This window comes from Ochotona curzoniae, unplaced genomic scaffold (assembly GCF_017591425.1).
Source record: "Ochotona curzoniae isolate NIBS_2020 unplaced genomic scaffold, NIBS_Ocur_1.0 contig_2754, whole genome shotgun sequence".
Classification (NCBI taxonomy): domain Eukaryota; kingdom Metazoa; phylum Chordata; class Mammalia; order Lagomorpha; family Ochotonidae; genus Ochotona; species Ochotona curzoniae.
This window is the reverse complement of record NW_024465582.1, coordinates 28,687,127-28,711,768: the sequence shown is the minus strand read 5'-3', so window position 1 is coordinate 28,711,768 and position 24,642 is coordinate 28,687,127. Positions and strand designations below refer to the sequence as shown.

The following is a 24,642-nucleotide window of genomic DNA, read 5'->3' as shown; positions in this document are numbered from 1 at the left end:
TAGCTCCTTAGGATGGTCACAAGGCAGACATTCAAACTTCTCTCAGTCCTGGCTCTCTAAAGTGCTAATTCTATGCTTTTTACATTCAGAGATACATCAGTTTCAGGAGAGGATGGAATTAGTCTGGAATTAGGAAAGTAACAATGACCTTGAATCTCATAGAGGCTGGTACCAAGGCAGCACCTTCATGAACGCATCATTTTGCTGGAAGCATTCTGTCTGTCTGCATGTCATGGGAGAAAAATGAAAGCCCCCACTGAAGCCCAGAAAGGCCCCTGTGAACCCTCAGCTGTGCTCAGAGCAATGTTGTTAGTAAGCAGACCCAGGAACATCCATCTCTGAGAAGTAATGGCGTTCAGTGGTGGGTTTAGAGAAAATCACATTGACAAATTCAAAGACTTTGAGAGATGTTACTGTGAGATAATCTGCTTCCCCGGTTTCAACTGGACTCTTTCTTTTCTTTCTTTTTTTGTCTTTTTCGTACAATCACAAAAAGCCTTTTATTTTCCTGCAATATTCAGTAACACTGGGCAGAACTAGTCTGGTGCAACAGTTTGGGAAAGGCCCTTCCTCTTGTCTTGGTCATGGTTGGCCTTTTTTTTCTAAATCTAACTTATTTTAGAAGTAAAGCAATGCTTTGATTTCAAATATTAAATTAGCTTAGGTATTGCCGTCCCACACTGCCTCCCAAGATGTGACTCAGATGTCAGAATGCAGGTTTTTTTTTTTATACCTTCTTAGGGCAGCAATTTGCTGAAATTTCAGGGCAATGAAAGCATCAGGAAGGCACCTAGTTCATGTGACACCGTCTTATTTTCCATCTTCAGTTTCTTAAACGTTCAACGAATATTGCACATTTCGTTTCATAAGGCATACCCTGTGGTGTCCACTAATCCTACATGCAAGCAGAGTCGTGCAGATTCCCTCATTCCAGGGATAATCTTTGTCTTAAATTACATCTGAAATTAATAATCAAAGATCAGGACTTGATACTTAAACTTTTTGTTTGTGCAAATGTGTTAGAGAGATGTCATTCATCCATTCAAAATATATACACTGAAGATGCCTAAAACTACTCAAATATATATCTAAGGCTTTTTTTTTTTAAGGAAAAGGGTGATTTGTTTTTTAAACTTTAAGATAAACAAATTTTATGTATTTCACACACAGAGATTTAGCAGTGCAGTGAGGCATACATCCTCCTGTCCCTCCCACCTGCATTCTCACTTTTCTTTATCCTTTGTACAGTGACATACTTTCAGTTCCATTTTAATCTTCTCAAGTATCGCCTTATGGAACTTTTGATACGAAAGCTGAGTTCCAGAGAGGCTGGGAGAATCCATTCAAGGTTACTTCATGAATCCTACAACGAGAAATACAATTTTGTTTCTATAACACCCTTTGTAAACTATCTCATGTAGTTGAGTAGGTTTGGGTAGATTTTCTGATAGGCAGGAAAAATGTCATCAGTGAAAAATAGGATATGCTTATGATAATTGTTTAGATGTGTTAAACTCAAGAAAAAAATAGCTAACTACATATAGAAACTTGTGAATTATAGACATTTTGGGTAAAATACACTGCTTGTCTCATTAAAAATTATATCCAGAAAATGTAATGATTGAAACAGATGCTGTATCTGGGGTTCAGAAAGAAATTTTCAAGTTATATTATGCTAATTTGAGGAAGATTAACAATGCTATCTTGGTGCCAATGAAGAATGAGCACGAAAAATGAAAGAGACAAGGAACTGTGTCCATGTGGTTGCCTTTGGATTGAGCTTGTCTGTACTATATCCCTTTCAGGTTAGGAGATATGAAGAATTTCATTCATTGTCATGTCTATCATATCTACAAAGACAGCAAACATTTGTTTTTCTTGTCAACTTTGATTAAGAACGAGGCTCCTTAAACCCTCTTCTACTTCTTTGTGGGTTAAGAGTTAATTGCTTGGAGTACTCTGAGCCTGTTGGGAGAGTTAGAAGATCTATTGGTTCTGGTTTTGAAGAAGTTGGAAAATATTCTGGTTGTGACTTTGAGGAGGTTTGGATATCTTTGTGTGTGAGTGTGTGCTGCGTGTGGTTTGTGAAAGTTAAGTTTACTTTTCTTTGATACCTCCGTTTCCTCAGTTTCAGAATATAATAATACCCACTTCATTAGCAGGACGGTGAGGATTCAGTTACATGAGAGTGCAGTGTTTGTTTAGTGCACTTGTCTTTTGCCTTTATTTAGTGCTTTCAGTAATTCAGTAATGAGTGATCTAGTAAGAGTCAGATATATATTTTCTTTTCTTTTTGTCAGTAAGTTGAAGACAAAGGTTTGGCTGTTGTTTATGGAGAATGAAGTCCCAGATTTACTATATATGTTAAAATTTTGGTGCTCATCAACATCTGTTGTCTTGATGTTTGATTTTTAAGTTTATTCTCTTCAACAAATTAGAAATAATTTCTGTTCTAGTAATAGAATTTTTAAGTGACTGTATTTAGAGGAAAGGAAAAATCCAAAAATGGATTGCGTTTTTTTTTTTTTAGAGATAAAGCGTGCTGTGTTAATGTTGCTGGTGTATGCTGTGCCCTGTGAAAATGGTAGCTTTTGAGTGAAATATTGATTTACTTTTCCAATAGGCATCTCTGTAAACATTGTTTTCATGCAGAAAAAGTTGGCTAAGCTTGATCTTTTTATTCAAGTGAGTTGGGTTTAGAAAAACAGGTTGGGGACTGGCACAAAAGTGTAGCAACTAAAATCCTCGCCTTGCAAGCGCCAAGATCCCATATGAGTGACACTTGTAATCCTGGCAGCCTTGCTTCCCATCCAGCTTCCTGCTTGTGGCCTGGGAAAGCAGTAGAGGGTGGCCCAAAGCTTTGGGACCCTGCATAGGAATTATGGAAACAGCCTTCATCATCATTTTCTTCCAGATGATAACACTTACTGTCATTAATTATGTTTAAATCTCTGTACATATTTTATCGCACAAGCCAAGTCAATTTTACTGATTTTTTTCCCATAGTAATGAATCTAAAAATACATCTCTTGCATCCCTCTAAGTTATATTTCAGACATATATTCCACATTTTAGGACTTAATTCAAGGGCCCAGCACAATAGGCTAATGGCTAACTCCCTGCCTCGCATGTGCTGGCATCCCATATAGGTGCCAGTTTGAGTTCAGTTGCATCGCTTGCCACCCAGTTCTCTGCTTATGGCCTGTGAAAGCAGTAGAGGGTGGTCCAAAGCTTTGTGACCCTGCACCCATGTGGGAAACACAGAAGAACCCCTGGTTCCTGGCTTTGGATAGGCTTATTGAGGCTTCTCAGTCAGTGAACCTGTGAAGGGTAGATCTTTCTCTGTGTTGCTTCTTCTCTCTGTAAATCTGACTTTTAATAAAAATAAATACATCTTAAAAAAACCCCAAAATACTTAGTTCAAGCCCTTCTTTACCTTTGAGTTTATTGTCCATCTATCTAGATTTTTATTGGTTCTTCCTTTTAATCCCTGAGGTTCTAAATCTTTATTTATTTTGTATGTAGCAAGGTTGTTTGTTTGTTTGCTTGCTTGTTAGTGGGTTTATATGGGTATGCTGCATTATCAAATACACATTTAATTTTTTTTAAAAAAAAATAGTCTAGTACCTAAAATAGGTTCAGAGATAATATTCACAATTCAAGAAGCCATATTCTGGGACCAGTGTTGTAATGTAATGTGTTAAGCCAATACTTACAAAGCCGATAAGGTCACCTTCCATATTAAAGTGCCGATGCAAGCCCTAGCTGCTCTGTTTCTAATCAAGCTCCTTGCAAATATACCTTGGGGAGCAAAAGATGATGGCCCAAGTGCTTGGGCCCTGTCACCCACAAGACCTGGCCCAGCTTCAACCATAGGGGCTGTTTGGGGAGTGAACCAGCAGTGGAAACAGTTCTCTGTATCTGTTTCCTCTATTCTTTGTCACTTTGCCTTACACATGAATACATCTTTTTTGTCAAGTATGTTCTATAATGTTCAATGTACTTTTAAGCGTAAGAATAATGATTTGTTATCAAAGTTTATGATATAAATTCTCAGCAAAAAGCTATCATTGTGCGAATTTGAAATTGAAAAGTTTCAAAATTATTTTCACAAAATGCAAAACTACTGGGGAGCTTATTTAAAACTCCATTATGTCAAAATGATACAGGCATAAGGATTAAAAATTAAAAAAAAAAATTAACAACAACAAAAACAGAAACCCTCAATAATTGCACCTCTACTGACTGTGATTGGATTACCATGCCTGTAGCACTTCATCACTCAGTAGACTTCACAGGTTTCATAACATATGTTCTGTGAAGAGCCAGGGACACAATTTTGTGTTATTTGGCCCAGAACTCAAGGCACTCAGCTATCTATTTTTCATAATAAATAGCTATCATCTATTTTCACTCTCTGATCACTTTTCCTTCTGAGGTGGTAGATATACTGAGAAAATAAGAGTCTCTGGCAAATCATCCACACAGATTCCTAGCCCACACCTGTCATTGTTAAACTATATGACCTTTGGAAAATTATTTAACTTCCTCTGCTCCCATCTGTAAAATATGGATACAGAAACAACACCCGTATGATGATTGTAATACCTGAAATAAAATGCGAAATTCCTGCCACACTGTTGATACTAATTATACATTGTTTTGAGTTGCTTGTATCACCAATGGTAGTTATCATTCATTAGGCATTATTTTACACCAGGAAGTTTTAAAAATATATCATGCGTAGCAACACATTTAATTTTTGCCACTTTCTTATATAGTAGGAACTAATACAATATTTTGTTTCAAAAATCATGAACTCAGCTACAGACAAGTAAGATAATAAAGCTATTAAGTAGCATGTATGGGGTTCCAAACTAGTTGTAAAGCCCCAAAATACACCCCCAATAGGTTCAACTGCAGAACCTCTTCTTTCTTAGCTCATTTCCATGAACCCTTCCAATGGGCAATGTGAAAGCAATCTAATTTTAATGCATGCTTACGCAATTGAAACAGAGAGGTGAACAATGCTTTATATATTCAAGAATAAATCACTTGAATTCATCCATTCTTTTGAATTTGCTGCACCATTGTTCCCTTTCAATTGTGGGAATTCTAGTCTTGCTTTGTGCCTACCTGCATACGAGCACGTTTCCAATCCTTGTCCCAGAAGCTATGTAAATCTTATCTTACTGACACAAAGTTTTTTTTTTAAAGGATTTTGAATCATCTAAAAGAAATAACCCCACAAAATTTGAGAATTTACAAAGAGGTATCTAGGAAAAAATTTATGACGTTGAGATGTTATATGCCATTTTAGGCGTGGGTGACTTTATCAAAACATATCACCCACTTTCAAATTTCCACTTGTTACAACTTAAGGCCTTATTTGGCTGTCATTTACAGAACAGTGTTATTCTGACAAATTCCTGGCAGTTCCATTTAGAGAGATTTTGTGAAAAGGCAAGCTGTGGAGTGCTCCTCCTGGAGGAATTCCCCAGACCCTCTGCATTTTTTTTTTAAGATCTGTTTTATTTGGAAGAAAGATTTACAGAGAGAAGCATAGACAGAGGACAATCTTCCATCTGCTGGTTCACCCTCCAATGTTTGCAATAGCTGGAGCAGAGCTGGTCCAGAGCCAGAAGCCAAGAGCTTCTTCTGAGTCTTCCACATGGGTGCAGGGTTCCAAGAATTTGAGTTATCTTCCATTGCTTTCTCAGGCTGTAAGCAGAGAGCTGGATCAGAGTGAAAGAGCCAGGACACAAACCGGTGCTAATATTGGATGCTGGCACTTGAAAGTGGAGAATTAGCCTGTTAAGCGATGCTGCTGACCCCTACCTTCTTATTAATATAAAGAATATTGCCCATGACATCAAACTTTACCCAATTGTGGTCATCGTTAGAGCTTTACAATTTGTGTTTTCTAAGGCAGTGATTTTCAAGTGTGACTTTGAAACATTGCTGGATGTTTCAACTTATTTTAAGAAGAAAACAAAGAATTCTCCAGCCAAAATTATTATTATTTTTTAATAAAAAAAATAGCATGCATGTGATACTTCATTTGGGGTGTCCAGGAGGGTGATGTAGATGTTGGGAAACTGACCTAATAACGATAGGATCTGAGATGCTGCAAAGAAGCTGCTTGTCCTGGTTCTGTAATGGCATGCTTTAATGCATGCCAAAGCAAGGTGACATTTGCCAAAGGCCCTTCATTCGGATTTAGTCCAAGTCTAACCACAATATTCAATGAATTCTAATGTCATATTGTCATACCTGCTATCTTAGCTTAGCCATGATCATGAACAAATTACTCAGTTGTTCTTGGAAGACCATAGTGTAGATCAGTCTTTTTTAAAGAGCCTTCTGTGTATTCACTGAGAACGAGCATTAGGGTGTAGACAAATTCTTTTCTTTAACTCACTGACATCCCCGACAGATAGCTCCTATGATCCTTAATTGTACCTCTGTGGACATTAAGTCACTTTGCCTTGCTTCAAACATTTAAATATCTTCTACTTCTTAGGCTCCTATATGTACATTGGAACTGTATTTGTTCATGTCAGTGATTTTGCTTTTGTCATCTATTCTGCTGGGCTACAAGCTCCCAGAAGGCAAAAATAGCAGCTGATCTTTAAAACCTCCTGGAGGACTCAATACAGTGTTTGGCACAAAATAAATGCCCACAAACATTTGTTTGCTAAAATGAGGTCTTCAGAACTATTCTGGACCAGGACTTCAGAATATTCTCTTAAATTTTTTTTTTTGCCATGTTAACTTAATGCAAACTGTTTTCTCATTTTTAAAAAATTTCTTTAAATGTGGATAAGCTTTATATTTACTGATTGCTTGATTGCTTGGCTTTTTACCCCCTTCTGTATTAAATTCACACATTCGACTTACCTGGATTGCTATTCTTTTTTGTTTGCCTCCCCATTAATTTTTGAACCTGCTTTGCATTACCCTTTATTGAACAACAAAGCCGTTTGTTACTCATGCACCATACTTCTATTGTACTTTCTGCATCGATCCCATCACTCCCCAGGTGGCCCTTTGCCGAGTATATCCCAGTCCTTTTCAACAAGGGACAAGCTTTTGGGAGGGTAAGATTTGCACAAGAAGTTTTGGGGAGGGTAGGGTTTGCATAACCGCTGGTGCAGCTGTTAGCTTGTCGTCCTGCTTTATAGAAATGCATTTATACTTACACACAGATATGCACATTTTGTACGTTATAGTCTCCACATATACATTACATGTACTATAATCTCTTAATTCACTGAGGGACTTTGCTGCTTAATGTTGCACAATGATGAACCATTTTGTATTGTTAAAAATCCCTTAGGAATAAAAGTAATCACAACTTTTATTTTAAAAGAGCTTAATTTATTGACTTTTATTAGAGAGATGGGGGAGGGACAAAACGAGAGAGAGAGGAAGAGATCTTTTGTCTACTGGGTCACTGAATATGCTCACAGGTGTTGAGATGATGCTAACCTGAAGCCAGGAGGTGAGAGCTCAAGCTGAGTCTCTTACATGGGCGGCAGGAACCTAACTACTTGCGTGTGCACCTGCTGCTTGCCAGGGTACACATGAACAAGAAGCTGGATGGAGTCTGGGGTAGAGCCGGGATTTGAACTTAGGTACTGCAGTGTGAAATGTGGGCATCCCAAAGGTATCTACGTTGCCCTGGCCAACACCTATCTCTGATTTTTGAAAATTAGATATTAACATAATGTATTCTGCTCAAGATATGAGATATATATCACATTAAATTGTTACTGATATTGTAATATGAGAGCTGGGCCAACTGGTCTACCCTGTGTTTTTTTTTTTAACAAAACCTATGTTTTACTACATCATTTTAAAAATACAGAACTGAAACTTAAGGTGAGTTAACTAGGGTGTAGAAAGAGGGAAAACTAAGTGACCTAATTACTAATCATATTGACAAAAACAAACAAAACAAGCAAAAAACAAGACAACACAAAACAGACAAAAAACCCCTCTGGTTGGTACTAGTCTCCATTCTGACATTTTGAGCTGACATACATGACAGCTCCTTCTGAGTGCTTTCCAACTATGTAAAAGGCACTTCAGTCCTGTAAAGTGTTGGCAGAATTCAACTCTGAACTGTCCGAAGCACAGTCCCTCCTCATGCATGTCCGCTCTTTCTATCTGCAGTGCTAACAAATGGATGGGAGGTGCCACATTATGCAACTCAACAGGCCTTCTCATTTGTTAGAGCACTCTATTTCCAGTCACTTAATTATTTCCTTTATGTTAAACATTCTCTGAATGCATTTGTCACTATGTACAGCACACATTAAAATGTTTCATTCAAAGGCAATAAAGGAAATTATTTAGATCTATGTTAGCCTGCACTGTGGTGGCATGTAACATTGGATCTATCATATTTAATAACAGTTTAAAAGTGCTTAACTCCTCTTGCGGAAACAGGCTGTCTCTGCAGATACTCGTTAAATCACAAAGCTAGGACAGACCCCATTTGTGGGTCTAAGTGGTGCTGTGTCTTGAAGGGCCATCATTCATGTTCTGTTATAGAACAGTACAGCAACCTGTGAGATGTTCCACATGTCATGTTTTGAAGCCTCTTCTTTGGTTCCCAGCCAGGGGAGTGAGTGCATTTTATTTTTAGGACTTTCTCTCGTAAGGGGCATCAGAGGGTTTGTATTAGAAAGCAGGGGAATCTTTTACCTAATGTGGCCAGTGTTTGTTTAAATTCCTCCCTTAGTAAAAAAGAATTAAAAAAAAAATAACCACAAAGGACTAGCAATTTTCTTTTATGAACATGAACTGTAGGGAGATAAATAACCCTTGCTGGAGAGGAGGGTCAAGTTCAAAGTTTTTCTTTCCTTTGGATTCAGGAATAAGCAAATGGAAAAACTGGCCAAACAACCGAGCAGCAGGCATCTGATGGTTAAGCCCTCCCCCCCAGGACTTTTTATGTACATAAGCAGAAGTCGGCGGAGCAGCTGCGGCGCATTAGTTCCGATAGTTTGCCAGGCAGCTTTGCAGCGCTGACAAAGCCCTGCGAGCAGTGGCTTCCCTCCATGTTTCTTTGCCATGCGAGTGCCTCAGTGATCTCTGGTGAGGTCAGGACCGCGGAGCTGACGTCCCTGTCGCAGGAGGAGGGCGACCCCTCGTCCACCCGGTCCACCCCGGCCTCCGCGTCTCCGCCCAGAGACACTGAGGCAGGCGTCCGTCCGAATGAACTAGCAGCAGCTGAAGCCGACCTGTCTCCTCGGACGCCTCCCGGGGCTCGGCGCGAGGGAATCGCTGGAGAGAGGCCAGGCAACCACGTTGTCCTGGATTGCTGCCAACTGTACAAAGTTGACCAGCAAAAAATGGCCCAGCCGACGACAAGCCCCGACACCTTGGCGGTCCCCGAAGTGGATAATCCGCACGGTCCAAACCCGTGGCTGAACGAGGATCTTGTGAAATCCCTGCGGGAAAACCTGTTGCAGCATGAGAAGCCCAAGCCAACCAGGAAATCCGTGTCTCCCAAGCTCTCCCCGGTGATTTCGCCGAGAAATTCCCCCAGGCTCCTGCGCAGGATGCTTCTGAGTAGCAACATCCCCAAACAGCGGCGCTTCACCGTGGCACATACGTGGTAAGCATGGCCCGGGTCACAGGGAAAATAGGAGCGGCTGCCGCCGGGGGGCGGCCCTCGCTGCTTCTGCCCCTTCCCGTCTGTAATTTTGGGAGAGGGGATGCAGGGCCGCACCCGTTCCTCGTCTAGGATAAACCCCATAAATGTCCAAGGCCAAGCAGGAATGCCTGAGCTAGGTAATGGGAGTGGCTCAGGTGGGTGTTGCTCCAAGTTCAATTCCTCTTGCAAGTTGCTACAAGAAAGCTGAATTCCAGATGTCAAATAAGAATGCGGTTGTACTCCCATACTTGTCTGGTGGCGTTTCTTTGATTTCTTCAGCCCGTCTCCCTGCCGGGTTCTCCACCAGGCTAGGAAAGAAAGGAAGAGTGGAGAGGGAGCAGGAATTTGGAGTCTGCTCCTTCCCTGCCTTAAACAGAAACAGTAGTAAGTGTCTGCCAGTGTCCCTGCTCACTACTCACTGTCAGAGGTGTGTAATCTCAAACACGGCTTTCTGAAAGGAAACAGAGAGGGATTCGAGAGTCCGCAGGAAAGTTGTAGGCTGGCCCTTGGTGACATCGCTGTGGTGTTTGAATATGACGTCAGTATTTCTTTTCGTGTGAATGTTTTTATCTCCTTCACTGTGGGTGAATTTGTTTTATACGTTGGCTTCCATGTATTCTTCTGGAGGATTCTTGATGTTTTCCTGCTCTGGAAAAAAAATATATATATATATATGTATATGATAAGAAACAATTGTTGAGCCTGTTTGGAGTTTCAGCCAAGGATAGGGCGATTGGTTCCAGGTGGTGTTCTGAGCTCTATGATCCCCACCTGGCTAACTCTACGTCCTAGTAGGTTCTGTTTCTCACCTCCCATTTTGGTGAAGCAAATTGTGATAAGCGAAACAGCAAAGGGAAGAGGAAAAAAAAAAGACTGTGTTATTGAGAAAGTGACAATGGTTTTGCTGCTGCATTTCCCTAGCAGACCAAACAATATGCTTAGAATGGAAAGAAAAAATAAATTCCTAAATTCCCAAACCCACAAGACTTCTAGGAAGGAAGCAACGAAATGGAGAATCAAGATGTAAACTTAGAGACATTGCCATACAGAGGAATGCATTGTTATCATCGACAAAAGTAAATGAAAAAGGAAATAGGGGCGTGTCCCACCCGATGACATGTCCAACCTCAAAATTTTAGTTGTGAATAACTAAATCTCTGACTTGGAAAGTGTTGCTGTCTCTAAGATTTTAACAACGAGGCATTTTTGAGTTTATCTAGATATGCTGAATGTAAGAGAGGAAGACATTGAGTTTTTCAGTTTTAGGGAATTATTGCAGAATGATGAGTTCTGTCCGATGTTATTACAATAAGGGCATAGCTAAAGCCTTGGGAGATGTCCTGAAGGAGGCGAATGGCTGGAGGCTGGGCATCTCTCTGGTGCCTGAGCAGGGAGGCTGGCTGGCTTCATTGAGTCAGGACTGAATAGTTGGCATGTTGTGTCCCCTCTGGTGGGCCTGCTTTATTACCTGCTTCCTAACTTGAGGTTGTGGCAGAACGGGTGAGCCTTAGCTCACGGACAGCCTGAGTAAAGCAACATAGAGTTCAACTGGAGGTTATCTGAAATATGTGGACATGTTGCGATGTAAGGCAGGCAGGAAATCTCATGAAAACAGGCTTTCTTCTAAAATTTCTGGCACTTCCTTTGCTGCTGCTGCTGCCTGGAAAAGCTCCAGCAGCATGATATTTACTGATATTTCATGTTGGTGTAGCAGATCCTGGAGGCACGAGGAGTGCAGTGGACAAGGAAAAGAAAAATCATGATATTGATTCTCAGTAACTCAGGAAGAAACCATTTCCCTGACGAACTACAAGCATCCAAGAAGGGGGTTGGAAAAAGTCTCTCACATTTTCTGTATAGGGTCTTTGAACCCTGAATCTTTCCTGATACCCACAGGCATCTCTTGACAAATATCATCCTGTTTATTTTCTCACTGTTTGTACTAGTCACTGTGTAGACTTCAAAAAATATATATTTCAATATTCTTGCATGCACACTGTATGGAGTTGTGCGTGTCCATGTAAATGTGTCCCATAAATGCAGCCATTTATGTCTGTATACATGTGTCTTCATGTGTGGGTAGGTGTGTGTGTAAGTAGTAAGCTGGCTTGCTTCCTCCTCTTCCTGCTCATCCTAGGTCTTGGGTCATCTCTTCCTGCCTAATTTGGTTATCAATGTGTATGGTCTTGTATATTCCTGCCTCTGGGAATTTTTTCTCCTGCTTGTATTATTTTTCATTCAACATGCTACTAAGTTGAACGTACTTAATTGGATACCTGAACAAGATCCATTCTGTGGTGTCAAGCAATGTATTCTCTTATGAAACATAAGCCATGTTGAAAGGCATTGGTTTTAGTGAAAGTGGTTTTTCCCCTCTAAGAATACTCTAAGCATGTTTTATTCTGCTTTTCATGGGGAGTCAGGGATGCTGCAAATGTCTGTTATCAGCTGTTTATGACGCATAATTTCTGAGTTGCCCTGGTTTAGCTCAATCAGGGGGAGAGAGCATGGAGAAGGACATGCTTAGTGTTTTCACAAGGCAGCTGCAGAAATACATATGTCACGTATACTTGCAGTGTCTTGGTTAGAACCTGGCTCTAAGGCCATGTGTAACTGCGATGGTGGCTATGAAACATATCTTGATTGTATTCCAAGGAATAAAATGAAATGGATCTGGTGATTGGCAAGCCCATGCTGCCTACCTGATTCACCTTATAAGATCTAGATACCATCATTGAAGTCTTAGAGTAAGTTAAAAATGAACAGTCCTTGAATGTTTTGACAAACCTCTTGAATCTCAGGATCTGCTTTGGGAACACAGCAGTGTGAATTTTTTTTTTTTCCTCCATTATGTAGCCCCTTAAACAAGTGGCTTGGAATAGCATACCCAAAAGCCAGAGACCTGTGGCTGTTCACCTTGGTACACCACAGTTGGCATGGTAGCTGTCCCTTTGGTGGATGCTTAATGAATGTCTGTGAAACAAAACTGCTAGTCCAAATGTTTCCATGCTTTTTAAAAAGTCTTCTGTTTTCTCAAACAGCCCATTATTTCGTCTTTGTACACTGTGTCTACCAGATTAATCTTGGTTATTCTCATCAGACTCTGTTTGGGCTTTCATGGCCCATTTGAAGGGAAGTAAACAGAGCTGATCCAATACTCCAGGTGCTGTGTGACTCAGAATATCTCAGTAATCAGAAACCACAGTAGTTAAGTTCACATTCAGACTGCGTTTATTAGTTGCAAGGTATTGGATATTTAACCATTCTATTCTGTTTTCCTGTTAGCTATTTCTTGGAATTTTGGGTTGCAGTTTTTTACTGCATGCAGTTGTGTGCAAAGTGGGCTGTATAGGACAAGAAACTTAGTGGTCGTTATCAGCTAATATTGTCCACATTATACACTACCTGCCCCTATTCCAGCCATGATCCAAGTGGCCCCGTAGGATTGCACTTGAATTGCCAGGTGATCACCTTGTTAGTTTTTTTTTTTTTTAAGATGAACTGAAGTGACAAAGAGAACATAGGTGATGAGACCAAGAGTGCTCAAGGTTGAGATTGCATCAATTTTATGAATTTTATGACAGCAGCAAGAGGCAGAAAGGGGAGGGGCTGCAGTAGAACCGTAGCCTTTGGCACATTGTCTCTGCCTTTTTCCACTCCACACGTGTTTCAAATCTCTGCTCTTCCTCGGAGTTTCCTGAATTGCCCCCACTTGGAAGTCATCTGTTTCTCCTTCGAGTTAATGGAGCACATCTTGTGCAATCCTCGCAGAACTTGCTAATAAGCATTTGATTGCTGCTGACACTCTCTGACCATGGTGCAGACCTGTGTGTTACAACGAGAGTCTTCTTGTAGATATGCTTGTCACTGCTCTGTTCTGCTGTTTTGACTTTGTATGAATACCTATAGCTTCATGATTATATACAGAACTCTGGTTACTTTTGAGTAGGAAATTCCCTTTTATATTTGCAGTGGAATGTTGAAGAAAAGCAAAAATCCAATCTTAACACATTTCAGGAAAATCAGGTCTTATATTTTGTTGCCCACTATGAATGTTGGCACTTTCCACTGGGTTAGATCTAAATAAATGCATAGAAAATAAGTTATACTTGCTGTCTTTCAGTATTGTTTAATCATATTTAATCATTCAGTCTCTTCTTTCCTCATATGTTCTTTTTAAAATTAACAGAGAATCACTTTTCCTTTTAAACTTTTCCATTTTTTATATAACATATATATACCCCCACACAAATTTTAAATGTTAATATGTTTTTATTTCTGTTTTAAAAAATATGAAGTAAAACATCAGTGGATACTGAAATAGCAAATCTACAAGGGAATTTCGAAAGCTTGTGGGAAAAATGAAATAAAAAATGAATTGGTTTTGGTGCAAAAATATTAAAATTAATGCATTACTATTTCATAATACATGTTTTCCATGAATTTTATTAAGACAACTCATCTCTCTTATGCCACAATCAAAAGTGAAAGAGTGCAGAGTGGATGTGCTTTAAGTATCTAATAAACGTTTTCACTCCAAATTCTGGCAACTTAGCGATTTTTGAACATCTAAGCCTAGGTCATTCATTTTTATTACAGAAAAGAGTATAAAACATTTATGTGGCTTAAAAAAAATGAATACTTTATTTAGTCTTAGATTTTTGTGACCTAGAGTCTTTGATATCACCTCAAGCAAATATATGTGCTCAGAAAAAAGCATTGAATTACTTTACTTAAATATTGTCAAACTATTTGGGAATAAGAACTATTAGAATTTAATATTTATAGATAACACTAAAATCCCACTGGTTTGCTTACTTATGTGGATCTCCCAAAAATAGTTTTGAGTTAGAACTATAATAAGTGTGATTTCCCAATACAAATGATTTATAAGCTATTCTTTTCCTGGTTATGAACTAGATGAGAAGATTCTCAGATCCCAAACATTGTTATTACACACTATCCTCTGACCACTGAGTAAAGCAAAATAGTCTTTAATCTATTTCAATGTAATCAGCCAATAGGATGTCTGAGAAATACGGGAACCAGGCAATATTCAAGTGTGTTATCTTCATTATACCTATGTGTGCTATGTGGTTTTTATTTTAACAAATCCAAATATAGAACTATTTAATGAAATCCTGAAGTTCACAAAATTATTTATTTAGGTAAATGTTTTTTGAGAGGATTCTTTCAAAAGAAGATAGTTAAGAAATCTTAAGACTTTTTAGGTGAATGATCTGGACCATATTTTCATTATAATTTCTTTTTATAAGACATTTTATTGGTAACTGAGGTCACTCACGTTTGAAAGTAGGCATTTACTTTCTTGATCCATCATTGTTTTCAGCAACTGCAGTTACTCTTCAAGAGCTATGCCTTTTCTTCAAGTCACAGACACGATTGGTAAATTCTAAAGGTGAAATTCAACCACTTGGTTTTGAGTTACACACGCATGTGCGCGCGCGTGCACGCACGCAGGTGTTTTGAAGGCTTTATTTAATGATTCCATTTAAGAACTCTTTCTCCCTTGTTCTTCTATACTTGCCCTGTTGAGCTTTAAGGTGTTCCTTGTGATTTTTCATGGAGAAAAGTATTGCAGGTGCAGGTGCAGGTACTGTAAGTTGAGGCTAACTGTAGGTCTTAAAAAGTATTATTTGTCTTTTCTAAAACCAGAAGACCCTAGGAAGATATTCTTTTTAAAGAACATATCAACTGGGGCCAGCGTTCTGGCACTCCGGGTTAAGCTACTGCCAGCAATGGGGCATTCTCTATCAGAGCGCCAGTTTGAACCCTGGCTGTTCTGCTTTCAGTCCAGCTCCTTACTAATGCACCTGGGAAGGCAGTGAGAGATGGCTCAAGGACTTGGGTCCATGCCACTCGATAGGAGTTCCAGCTGGAGTTCCAGCCTTCTGACTTTGGCATGACCCAACCCTAGATATTATAGCCATTTGGGTATGAACCAGTGGGTAAATGATCTTTCATTCTGCTTCTCAAATAAATAAAAAGAATCTTTTAATAAGAAGAAGGTATTGACTTGTAACGCTTAAGAAATTACAAAGGTTAAAACATGACAATTAGTTACCAAGAAAAACTGAAAAAAAAATATTGACTGGGTAGTTTATTACTCATGTGTACTTCCTGTAACCGTTAACATTTATCTCAAAGAAAGAGGAAAGATTTGGCACCTGTCAGTACCAGTTGAAGCTGTTGCTGCTAATGGTAAAGAAAAAAAAAACACTTTCACACATACAGCCCCTCATGTTAGCGTGTTAGAAATGTTGAATCAAATGAATATAGACATCTGAATCTCAACATTCATCTGAATAGTGTAGTTCATGGCTTTAATTCTAAAAATTAGTCCTTGTTTACATTTCTTTATAAATAAAAAGCTCCTGTAAATTTAAACACGAACATGAGCCTCAGTGCTTTGCTGTTCCTAGGAAGCTCCCACATTTGTTCTTCCAGCAGAAATTGCAGGGAAAAAGAAGTTTTTGTTATTACTTGAGAAACAGTATCTTTAAATTAGCTTTCTTTTGAATGTTTTAGGAGCATAGCGGCTCTTTGGTGTAGTGTGCCTGGGTTCAGTTGCTGGCTGGAGTGTAGTCGGGGAGGAAGAGTTGATAGGCTAGGAAGTTAGGTCTTTGCAATCTTTGCAGCTGACAGGTTAGAGTCTGGTCTCTTGGCTTTAGCCTGGTCTGGACCCAGATGTTGCAAAAATTTGGGGAGTGAACCAGCAGATGAGGCATTGTCTCTCTCTCCTTTCTGTCGCTGTCTCCATCTCCCTACATTTCAAATAATAAATAAATGTGATTTTAAAATACAGTTTTGAATGCTGTGACTGAGTTGGTATCATTGAAACTGTGTATTTCCAGGTCTGCTGGTCACTTGATATTTGACCTTACTGAAGCACTGTGAAATGTTGTATCTTTATTTCCGGTCATATGGTTGTAAGGGCAGTTGACATTTACAATTAGCAAAAATCGATTAGTTAAACTTACAAAGTGATAACAAAATTGTTGTACATTTCTGATAAGTAATTAAAAACAAGTTCCAACTTGCTGCACATAGGAGAGCAAGGTAGATGCTGCATGTCTCAAGACAGGAGACAGAACTTGTCAAGATTTGTGACCTCCAGAATTACAGTATTGTGGATAGTTGCTCTGAAAAGCCACCTGCAAGCATTCACACAGACAACAAAGAAATGTAGAGATTGTTTCAAAATTCAAATGTAAAATTTTCGGAATAGATCTTCAATCTTATGCCATCTTGGTACATCAATCTCTGCTATAATGTAGGCAAAATAGGAAAATAAACCAATGTGCAAAGTAAAGGACAAGAATTATCTCCAGTTAATTCACGTGAAGTACTTGTCTTCAAAAGATTTGTTTCTAAATTGGTATAAAAACAACCATCTGCTCTCGTTTTAGAATAAATACTCTGGGCCCAGTGCGGTAGCTTAGTGGCTGAAGTCCTTGCCTTGAAAACACCAGGATCCCATACGGGTGCCGGTTCTAAATCCTGGCCACCCTGCTTCTCATCCAGCTACCTGCCTGTGGCCTGGGAAGGCAGTTGAGGACGACCCAAAGCCTTGGGCCCCTGTACCCACGTGGGAGACCGGGAAGAGGCTCTTGGCTTCTGGCTTTGACTGTTGAAGCTGCTTGGGGAGTGAATCATTGGATGGAAGATCATCCTCTCTCTCTTCTTCTCTGTGTATCTGACTTTCCAATAATGATATATTAAAAAAAGAAGAAGAATTAAAACTCTACATTTATATAAAAATAGCTTATAACATTTGATTTACTATGAAATAACTATCAATAATATAGTGCCTTCTGCCTATTAGACACTTTGTTTACATTAGCCTTCACAATGGCCAAAGGTGAAGTTAAGCATCATTAGGTAATACTTTAAATGTGCCGATGCTTTGAGCCAGAAAAGAAATGTGATACAGCTAAGATCAGTGTGCTCTATGGCCATCCAATCAGTGGAGTTACCCCTTGAACTCAGTTCTGCCTATTGTTCAGTCCTGTGGTTTATCATGTTCTCATCCTGTCATTCAGCATTGCTCCCCTTTGGGCTAATAGGTGCTTGCACGTTTGCTATATGCAAGACTGAATATTCAAATTTTTTGTAAAGTTGTAAGTTAGCAGAAGTATGGGGACATGCTGTTTCTCTGAGTAGAGTTTTGGTTTGTTTATGCATGTGGCTTGAATGAGAGATGGCATCCTTGGTTCTGATTAAAAAGAAAAAAACATGTATTTGCACAGAAGAAATGCACTTGCATGCCATTGTGAAGGAGAGCTTCGGGACCAACCGAGAACATTATAATTCAGAGTGGTTTTTAAATAAGACAAGCATAGAAACAAGGCCAATCAGAGGATAATTTTATTTTCAATGATTCTGAGAAAAAGGCATGAAAGCCTTCAGCTCGAAAGAGAAAGATCAAATCAGAAATCTATTAAGGTTTCATTCCAGAAAGCCAGCTGGGAGTGATGGTTTGGAGGCTCAAGTCACTAAGCAACGGAGCAGCAACTGCTTGGTAACCAGATCTGGCCTGACTCACAGGTCGATGGCGAATGACCACATGGCCGAATCGAACCAAGGTCTCTCTTGCCTCAAAACAATATTCCACTTGTCTGCCAGTCTTCATGCCAAAACCTACCACTGTATTCACAGAATTAGCCTTTAATGCTACAGATACCTGCTTTTAAAATGACAGTATCTCCGGACCCAGATACAAATATGATTGCCTTCTGTAGTATTTATGAGTGAATTTTCCTCACATTTTTTTATTGTTTTATGACACGGTTCCATAGGTTCTGTAAGCTTTAGTAAGGGAAGAGATAGTGCAGGTTTTGGAATTAGTAGCCTGACTTGGGGTTTTCTTCAGCAAATGTAGAAGGAGTTCAAATTGGCCATCTTCATTTGATTTCACTTTCCCTTGGGTTCTCAGTCCAAATGTGCTGCCATCTATCTGTCTGTGTTCTGTTTCATCTGTGTATTTTGACCATGCACTTGGGCTAACAGCTCCAAAAAGAGAGAACCTGTACATATAGCAAAGTGGTTTTTGTGTCTGCTGTGAAGGTCTAAATGTCACCTGTATAACATGCATTAGGCAAATGTTTGCTGTTGAATCAATGGAAGAGCATCTCTGTGCTTCTTGGGCCAAACACCTAAGAGGAAGCCTATTCTTCTAGCCTCTAAATCCTGGACATGTTGTGTTTCCTTACCAAAGTGGCCAGAAATGCATAACTCAATGATTAACTATTAGTGTGGACTTTGTCACCATGACTATGTTCTCATATGTACAAGGTTTATATACTTCTCACTATATAGTATACCTTGACTTTAGTGTATATGAATGAATGTGTACATTATAGCATCACAATAATTTATACATTATAGGCCGTTAATAATATTTAGTTTACAGTTTGAAAATAACTCATGCCTGTTGTATTTCTGGGAAAAAGTCCTATGTAAATATATTTATTATTCTTGGGAAAGTATTGACTGAGCAGTTAAAATCTCCAATGACTAATCCTCATCTGTTAGAATTCATATTAATACATTTACATGCCAAAGCTCAAACTTATAAAAGAAATGCCAAGATTCCAAGGAGAAATCATTTTTGAAGATACTCATTAGAGGTGAGATTTTTCTTTTCTTGGACATGTCTCCCTTCTTAGTCTTCGATTCCTAAAATATGCAAAAAGAAATATTAAATAATTTGGATTTTTTTTTTTTGCTTTGGAGGAGCAGAGCGAGAGAAAGAGGGTGCTCCCTCCTGCTTCTCTGCCCCCCAGGTGCTCGCGGTAGATAGGACTGAAGCTGAAAATGGAGAGCATCACTCGGGACTTCCTCTGGGAGGCAGGAACTCAGTCACCTGCGACTTGATGACTGCCTTCCAGGGTCTGCTTTGGCATGAAGATGGAGTCAGCAGCTGGAGTGAGCAATGGTGTAACTCAGCTCTGATTTGGGACTGGAGCATGTCAGCCCCCTTGGTTGATTAGACTAAAATCCACCTTTCCCAATGTGCAGACGTTGTAAACTGCCACGTGCAAAGCACCATTTCTTCAAAGTGGATTTATAGAGTAACTAAAATGGACAGAAAACCTTTTGCAAAAGGTCGAGGAAATCACTATTATTTCAATGTAAATATTTGTCTCTAGTTCAATATATACCCATTTTATATTGCGCTCTTTTCAAACAAGCCAATTTCCTTTTCCATTATCCTGATGAGCCAGCCTTCTGATTAAATTAGTTATTATTAAAATAAAGCGACTTCCTCTTCATAGGATTATTGTTAGGGTACCTGCTTTTTATTCGTTTTCTTAGCTGCTTCCACATTTATGTTTTTAAAGAGTGTATACTTGACCTTTTGAAGCAAGGAGCTTTCTGACTAATAAGGTTACTTGGATTATCATTCCTGGTTGTTTATCTTCTTTAGGTTTATAGTATTTGTTTTACCTTGCTCCATTCTGTGCAATGTGATCTTGTTTTATGACCTTCTGTTTAGTGATTGCCAAATAGAGCAGCGAGTGATTTATGGGTAGTAATAACTAAAACATATATGAATTGCATGCTGGTGACGCACAAGGCAGACTTCCATAGGTCTCCCCTGAATAGGACCAGGCATCCTTTCATAAAACCATCTTATTAATAACAATAGCAGAATCATTAATACTGTGTTAGACTTGTTTCACCTTTGCAATCTAGGACACATCTGTGGCCCATAGTATTGTTTTGCATTTCATGTTTCAGTAGATGTACATTTTTATTTAAAATTCCATAGATTTAAAAATGTTGCTTTGTGTAATACTGTAAATTGGAGAAGAGTGCCTTTGATAATACATGGAAAGCAATTGAGAAGATACAGTAAAATAAGACAAAACCAATTCAAGTTTAGCTAAATATTGTGACCTTCTAAGGTCTTGTGCCTAAGTTTATTTGTTTAAAATGGAATTTAGTAAGTAAATAGGGTAGGCTTGTGAACACCAATGAGGCCTTTCTCCTATGACAATAAAAATAAACAAAGGAATTGGGAAAGGAAATAATGTTCTCATTATTTAATTCAACGTTCAAAATCCAATAAGCCACATCAGCTATGCAGTAGTTGAGTTTAAGTCCTCTAATATACCAAGCTGGTAGTAACCGAACCACCAATCCTTTCTGTGTAGGAAGAAAGACCTTGGCTCTAGTCTGGATTCCTTAATTGAGGGTAAGCATACTAAATTCGATTAGGTGATTCTCATCGTAAGCAGAAAGTATGATGTTGTAGTCCTCTATTCCCATTCCACAATTCTTATTTTCCTATCCGGTAGCTGCACAGATACAAAGAACATAAAACTGTCCTATGGAAAATAACTGGGCCTGCCAATAACAGTCTCTAAGTTCCACTTCTTATAGGCACAAACATGAGTTTTTAAAAGGGCTAGACAATGTAAAAAGATGAGAGCTGAAATATGTGAAAAATCTGTCCACAATACTCTGAATTCCTGGCAACCTATATATATATATATATATATATATATTTTTTTTTTTTTTTGGAGGAGAATGGTCACACAACACTATGTGATTTTCAAAGTCTAGGTTAAAATGAAAACACAAGGCCAGTTGCTCATCAAAACATATTACAGATTCCTTGATACTAATAGTGAAGTGTCCTGCCCACCACAGGACAACTGTGTTCTCGTCATCCCATGCAACTGCCTGAATCACACCCAGGAAATGAGCCACTATAGGTCTCGCTGAGTTCAAAGAAGTAGAGTTTATAAGCCATATGGGTGATGCTGAAGCCATCCTTGGAGAAACTGTGTCTTAGAGCAGTGTCTTGACTCATCACCTTCTTTTCTTTATTTCTGTTAACAAAGACTACAGTAGGCTAGTTTAGATATTACAGTAAAAAATTAAAAAGTTGCCAGGAAAATTCAGCAGTGTGACAGTTGTAAAGGATGAAGAAGTAGCTTTACTTACATTCATCTTAAGGAATTTCTCTGCAAATGAGCATTTCCATGCGTTAGCAAACTAAAACACACTGGTGCTATACATAAAATCCTATGCGGGAGGCATGTGATATTGGTGTTCATCTCACCTTGAAATCATCACAATGACTTCCCTTCATTTAGAGGAAATCGCTCATGTTTTGATTCTAGAATAGATTTCTAGAATGTTATTATTTCTAGAATTTAAATTGAAATGTCTAAGTTGTATAATTAGTTCTTTGACCTTATTTCAGGGTATGCACCCTGAGTGTCAATCCTGTGCCTACGTTTAACTTAGAAATACAACTGTTAGGCCAAGCGTGGTGGCCTTGCCTTTCATGCTCCAGGATCGCATATGGGTGCTGGTGCTAATCCTGGCAGATCCGCTTCCCATCTAGCTCCCTTCTTGTAGCCTGGGAAAGTAGTTGAGGATGGCCCAAAACCTTGGGACCTTGCATCTGCATGGGAGACCCAGAAGAGGCTCCTGGCTTTGGATCAGTTCAGCTCTGGCTGTTGCAGTTACTTGGAGAGTGAATCAGCAGTTGGAAAATCTTCCTCTTTGTCTTTCCTCTTCCCTGTATATCTGACTTTCCAGTAAAAATAAGATGAATCTTAAAAAAAAAAAAAAGAATTACAACTGTTAAAACTTTACTTCTCTGGTTTAAGGTCTATATGCCTCCTCTGATTATATTCACTCTAACGATCCACCATTAAATTTTTTTTAAGATTTATTTATTTATTGGAAAGTCAGATGTACAGAGAGGAGGAGAGACAGAGAGGAAGATCTTCCATCCGATGATTCACTCCCCAAGTGAGCTGCAACGGCCGATGCTATGCCGATACAAAGCCAGGATCCAGGAGCTGCTTCTGGGTCTCCCACACGGGTGCAGGGTCCCAAGGCTTTGGGCCGTCCTCGACTGCTTTCCCAGGTCACAAGCAGGGAGCTGGATGGGGAGCAGGGCTGCCAGGATTAGAACCGGCGCCCATATGAGATCCCGGCATGTTCAAGGCAAGGACTTTAGCTGCTAGGCCATACCGCTGCCAGGCCCAATCCACCATTAAATTTAACATGAAAAACCAAAATTAGTATTTCTCCCTTTCTGAAATTTCTGATTCTGTTTCTCAGCCATTCTTTTCCCAGTGAACTATCAAAATCCTTTTGATTTCTGATTTACCTTACCCATGCATGCTTCAGTAAATGTATCATTTCCTCCACTAAATCTTGCCTTTCAGTTCTTTCCCAATTAGCCACTAGTAACTCCCAGCAGGTTCTGAACATCCAAAATGTTTCTAAGCATTGCCAAATGTTCCTGAAGGGTGCAATTGTCTCCCACTGAGAACAGTTGATCTATAAAGACTACTTTGTGAAGGCAAGCACTAGTTCATTCATTTTCTGTGGATTCTAGCAATATAATTTAAACTTTGCACGCCACAAATATGTGCATCTATAAATGCAACTTTTAATAATTCCCATGTGCTTCATAGAATTATTTAAAAGATCAAATGATATATTTAATATAAAAGCCTGAGGGAATACAGTGTTATTAAAATATGAAATAAAGAGAGAATGGGTGGGTGATTTGAACCGATTGAAATCTAGACACTTTATTCAGATCGTCTTCCATGTCCTCTCAGTGGAACACACTATGTGGGATATTCCTTCATTGCGACCCTCACCCTCAAAATGCATGATATAACGGGATGCAATGTAACTACTTGCAAAACCATGAAATACTATTTGCCATCACTCAGGGCAAAGAATGGCGAGAGTTCCTAGGGGTTCAACTTGAATATGGTTAGGAGAACCCCTCCAGATTTTACAAAATTACTCTGAACACCATATGCACATGGGCCTGGATTGTTTTATGTTTTATTCACTGCAATCTTCTTAGCTTTAGATTTTTCTTACTGTATTTTACAGAAAGAATAATAGAGTCTAGGCAAGAATTTTATGTGAACATGAAGCGTAGATTGTCACAGGGAGAAAACTGAATGAAGTATGGAAAGAACAAAAATATGAAGAGCTGAACTAATATGGAGATAACATGGGATTTAGATGAGTGTGTCTGCATCGAAGGCAGGCCATAAGAGTAGCCTCAAGTTAGCCTTTGGAGTATAGTTAATCTCCTCCTCTCTGCCTCTACTCCCTCTCCACCCTCTCCTGTGTACACAGCAGGGATTTATATACTTAAATGAAATGTGATCAATTTTATCTTTTGTTAACAGCTCTGCTCCACATAAAAGGAAGTGACACTTTTGAGTTATTACTCCATTGAAAGCTTGCTAAACTGCAAGTGTGGGCATTAAACACTTTCCAAAGGTGGAATATGAGATCAGACTCAATTAAACCAATCTACACCGTCATTCAGATAATGCCCTTCTACTCTTTCTCAGGTAATGTTGAAATAGCAGAATACAGAATTACATCTGTGCTAAAATCAGATGTGTTAATTCCATTGGCAGTGTGTGAGTTGCAGTGGATGAAAGAAGGATTGTTTAATAAAGCAATGACTATATCTTTTCAGCAAATTTTAAGACTATATAATACCTGGAACACAATTAACTGTTCTGATAGCTTGTATACAGAAAACTCTTCTTGTGAAGTCATTTTTCTCTGTTTATCATTGTGATAAGATAAGCCTTCATCCTAACATCTATTACAAATAATTTTGTGTGCCATTTGCTCTCCTGGACACAGAGCAAGAGAAAAATAGACTAATATGTGGTGATTTGACAGAGCACCTATTCTAACAGGGTAGAAGAAAAGAAAAGAAAAGAAAAAAATCCAGTGGGCAACAGACAGTCAAGTGCAGTAAAGAAGGAAAAAGTACCTGCTGGCATCGTGGTACAGTGGGTTAAACTGTTCCCTGTGAGGGTGCCATGCCATATTAAAGGGTTGAGTTCAGTTCTGGCTGCATCACTTTCTATCAAACTCCCTACTAATGTACCAGGGAAATCAGATGATATGGCTCAAGTTCTTGAGCCCCTGCC

The 24,642-nt window shown here is 39.1% G+C and overlaps 1 protein-coding gene across 3 annotated transcripts in view; it reads left to right on the top strand.

Annotated features, from left to right (window-relative positions):
• Positions 1-24,642, top strand: part of PDE4D (phosphodiesterase 4D) — a 1,371,497-nt gene that overhangs the window by 669,998 nt on the left and 676,857 nt on the right. Inside the window, exon 1 of one of the 3 annotated variants that reach the window (XM_040977571.1) lies at positions 9,213-9,628. The exons of the other annotated variants lie outside the window; for them this stretch is intronic. Within the exon in view, the coding sequence (XP_040833505.1) occupies positions 9,363-9,628 (266 nt within the window). The 5' untranslated portion in view covers positions 9,213-9,362. Of the gene's footprint in view, positions 1-9,212; positions 9,629-24,642 lie in introns of those variants that run through there. 3 annotated transcript variants of the gene reach the window in all.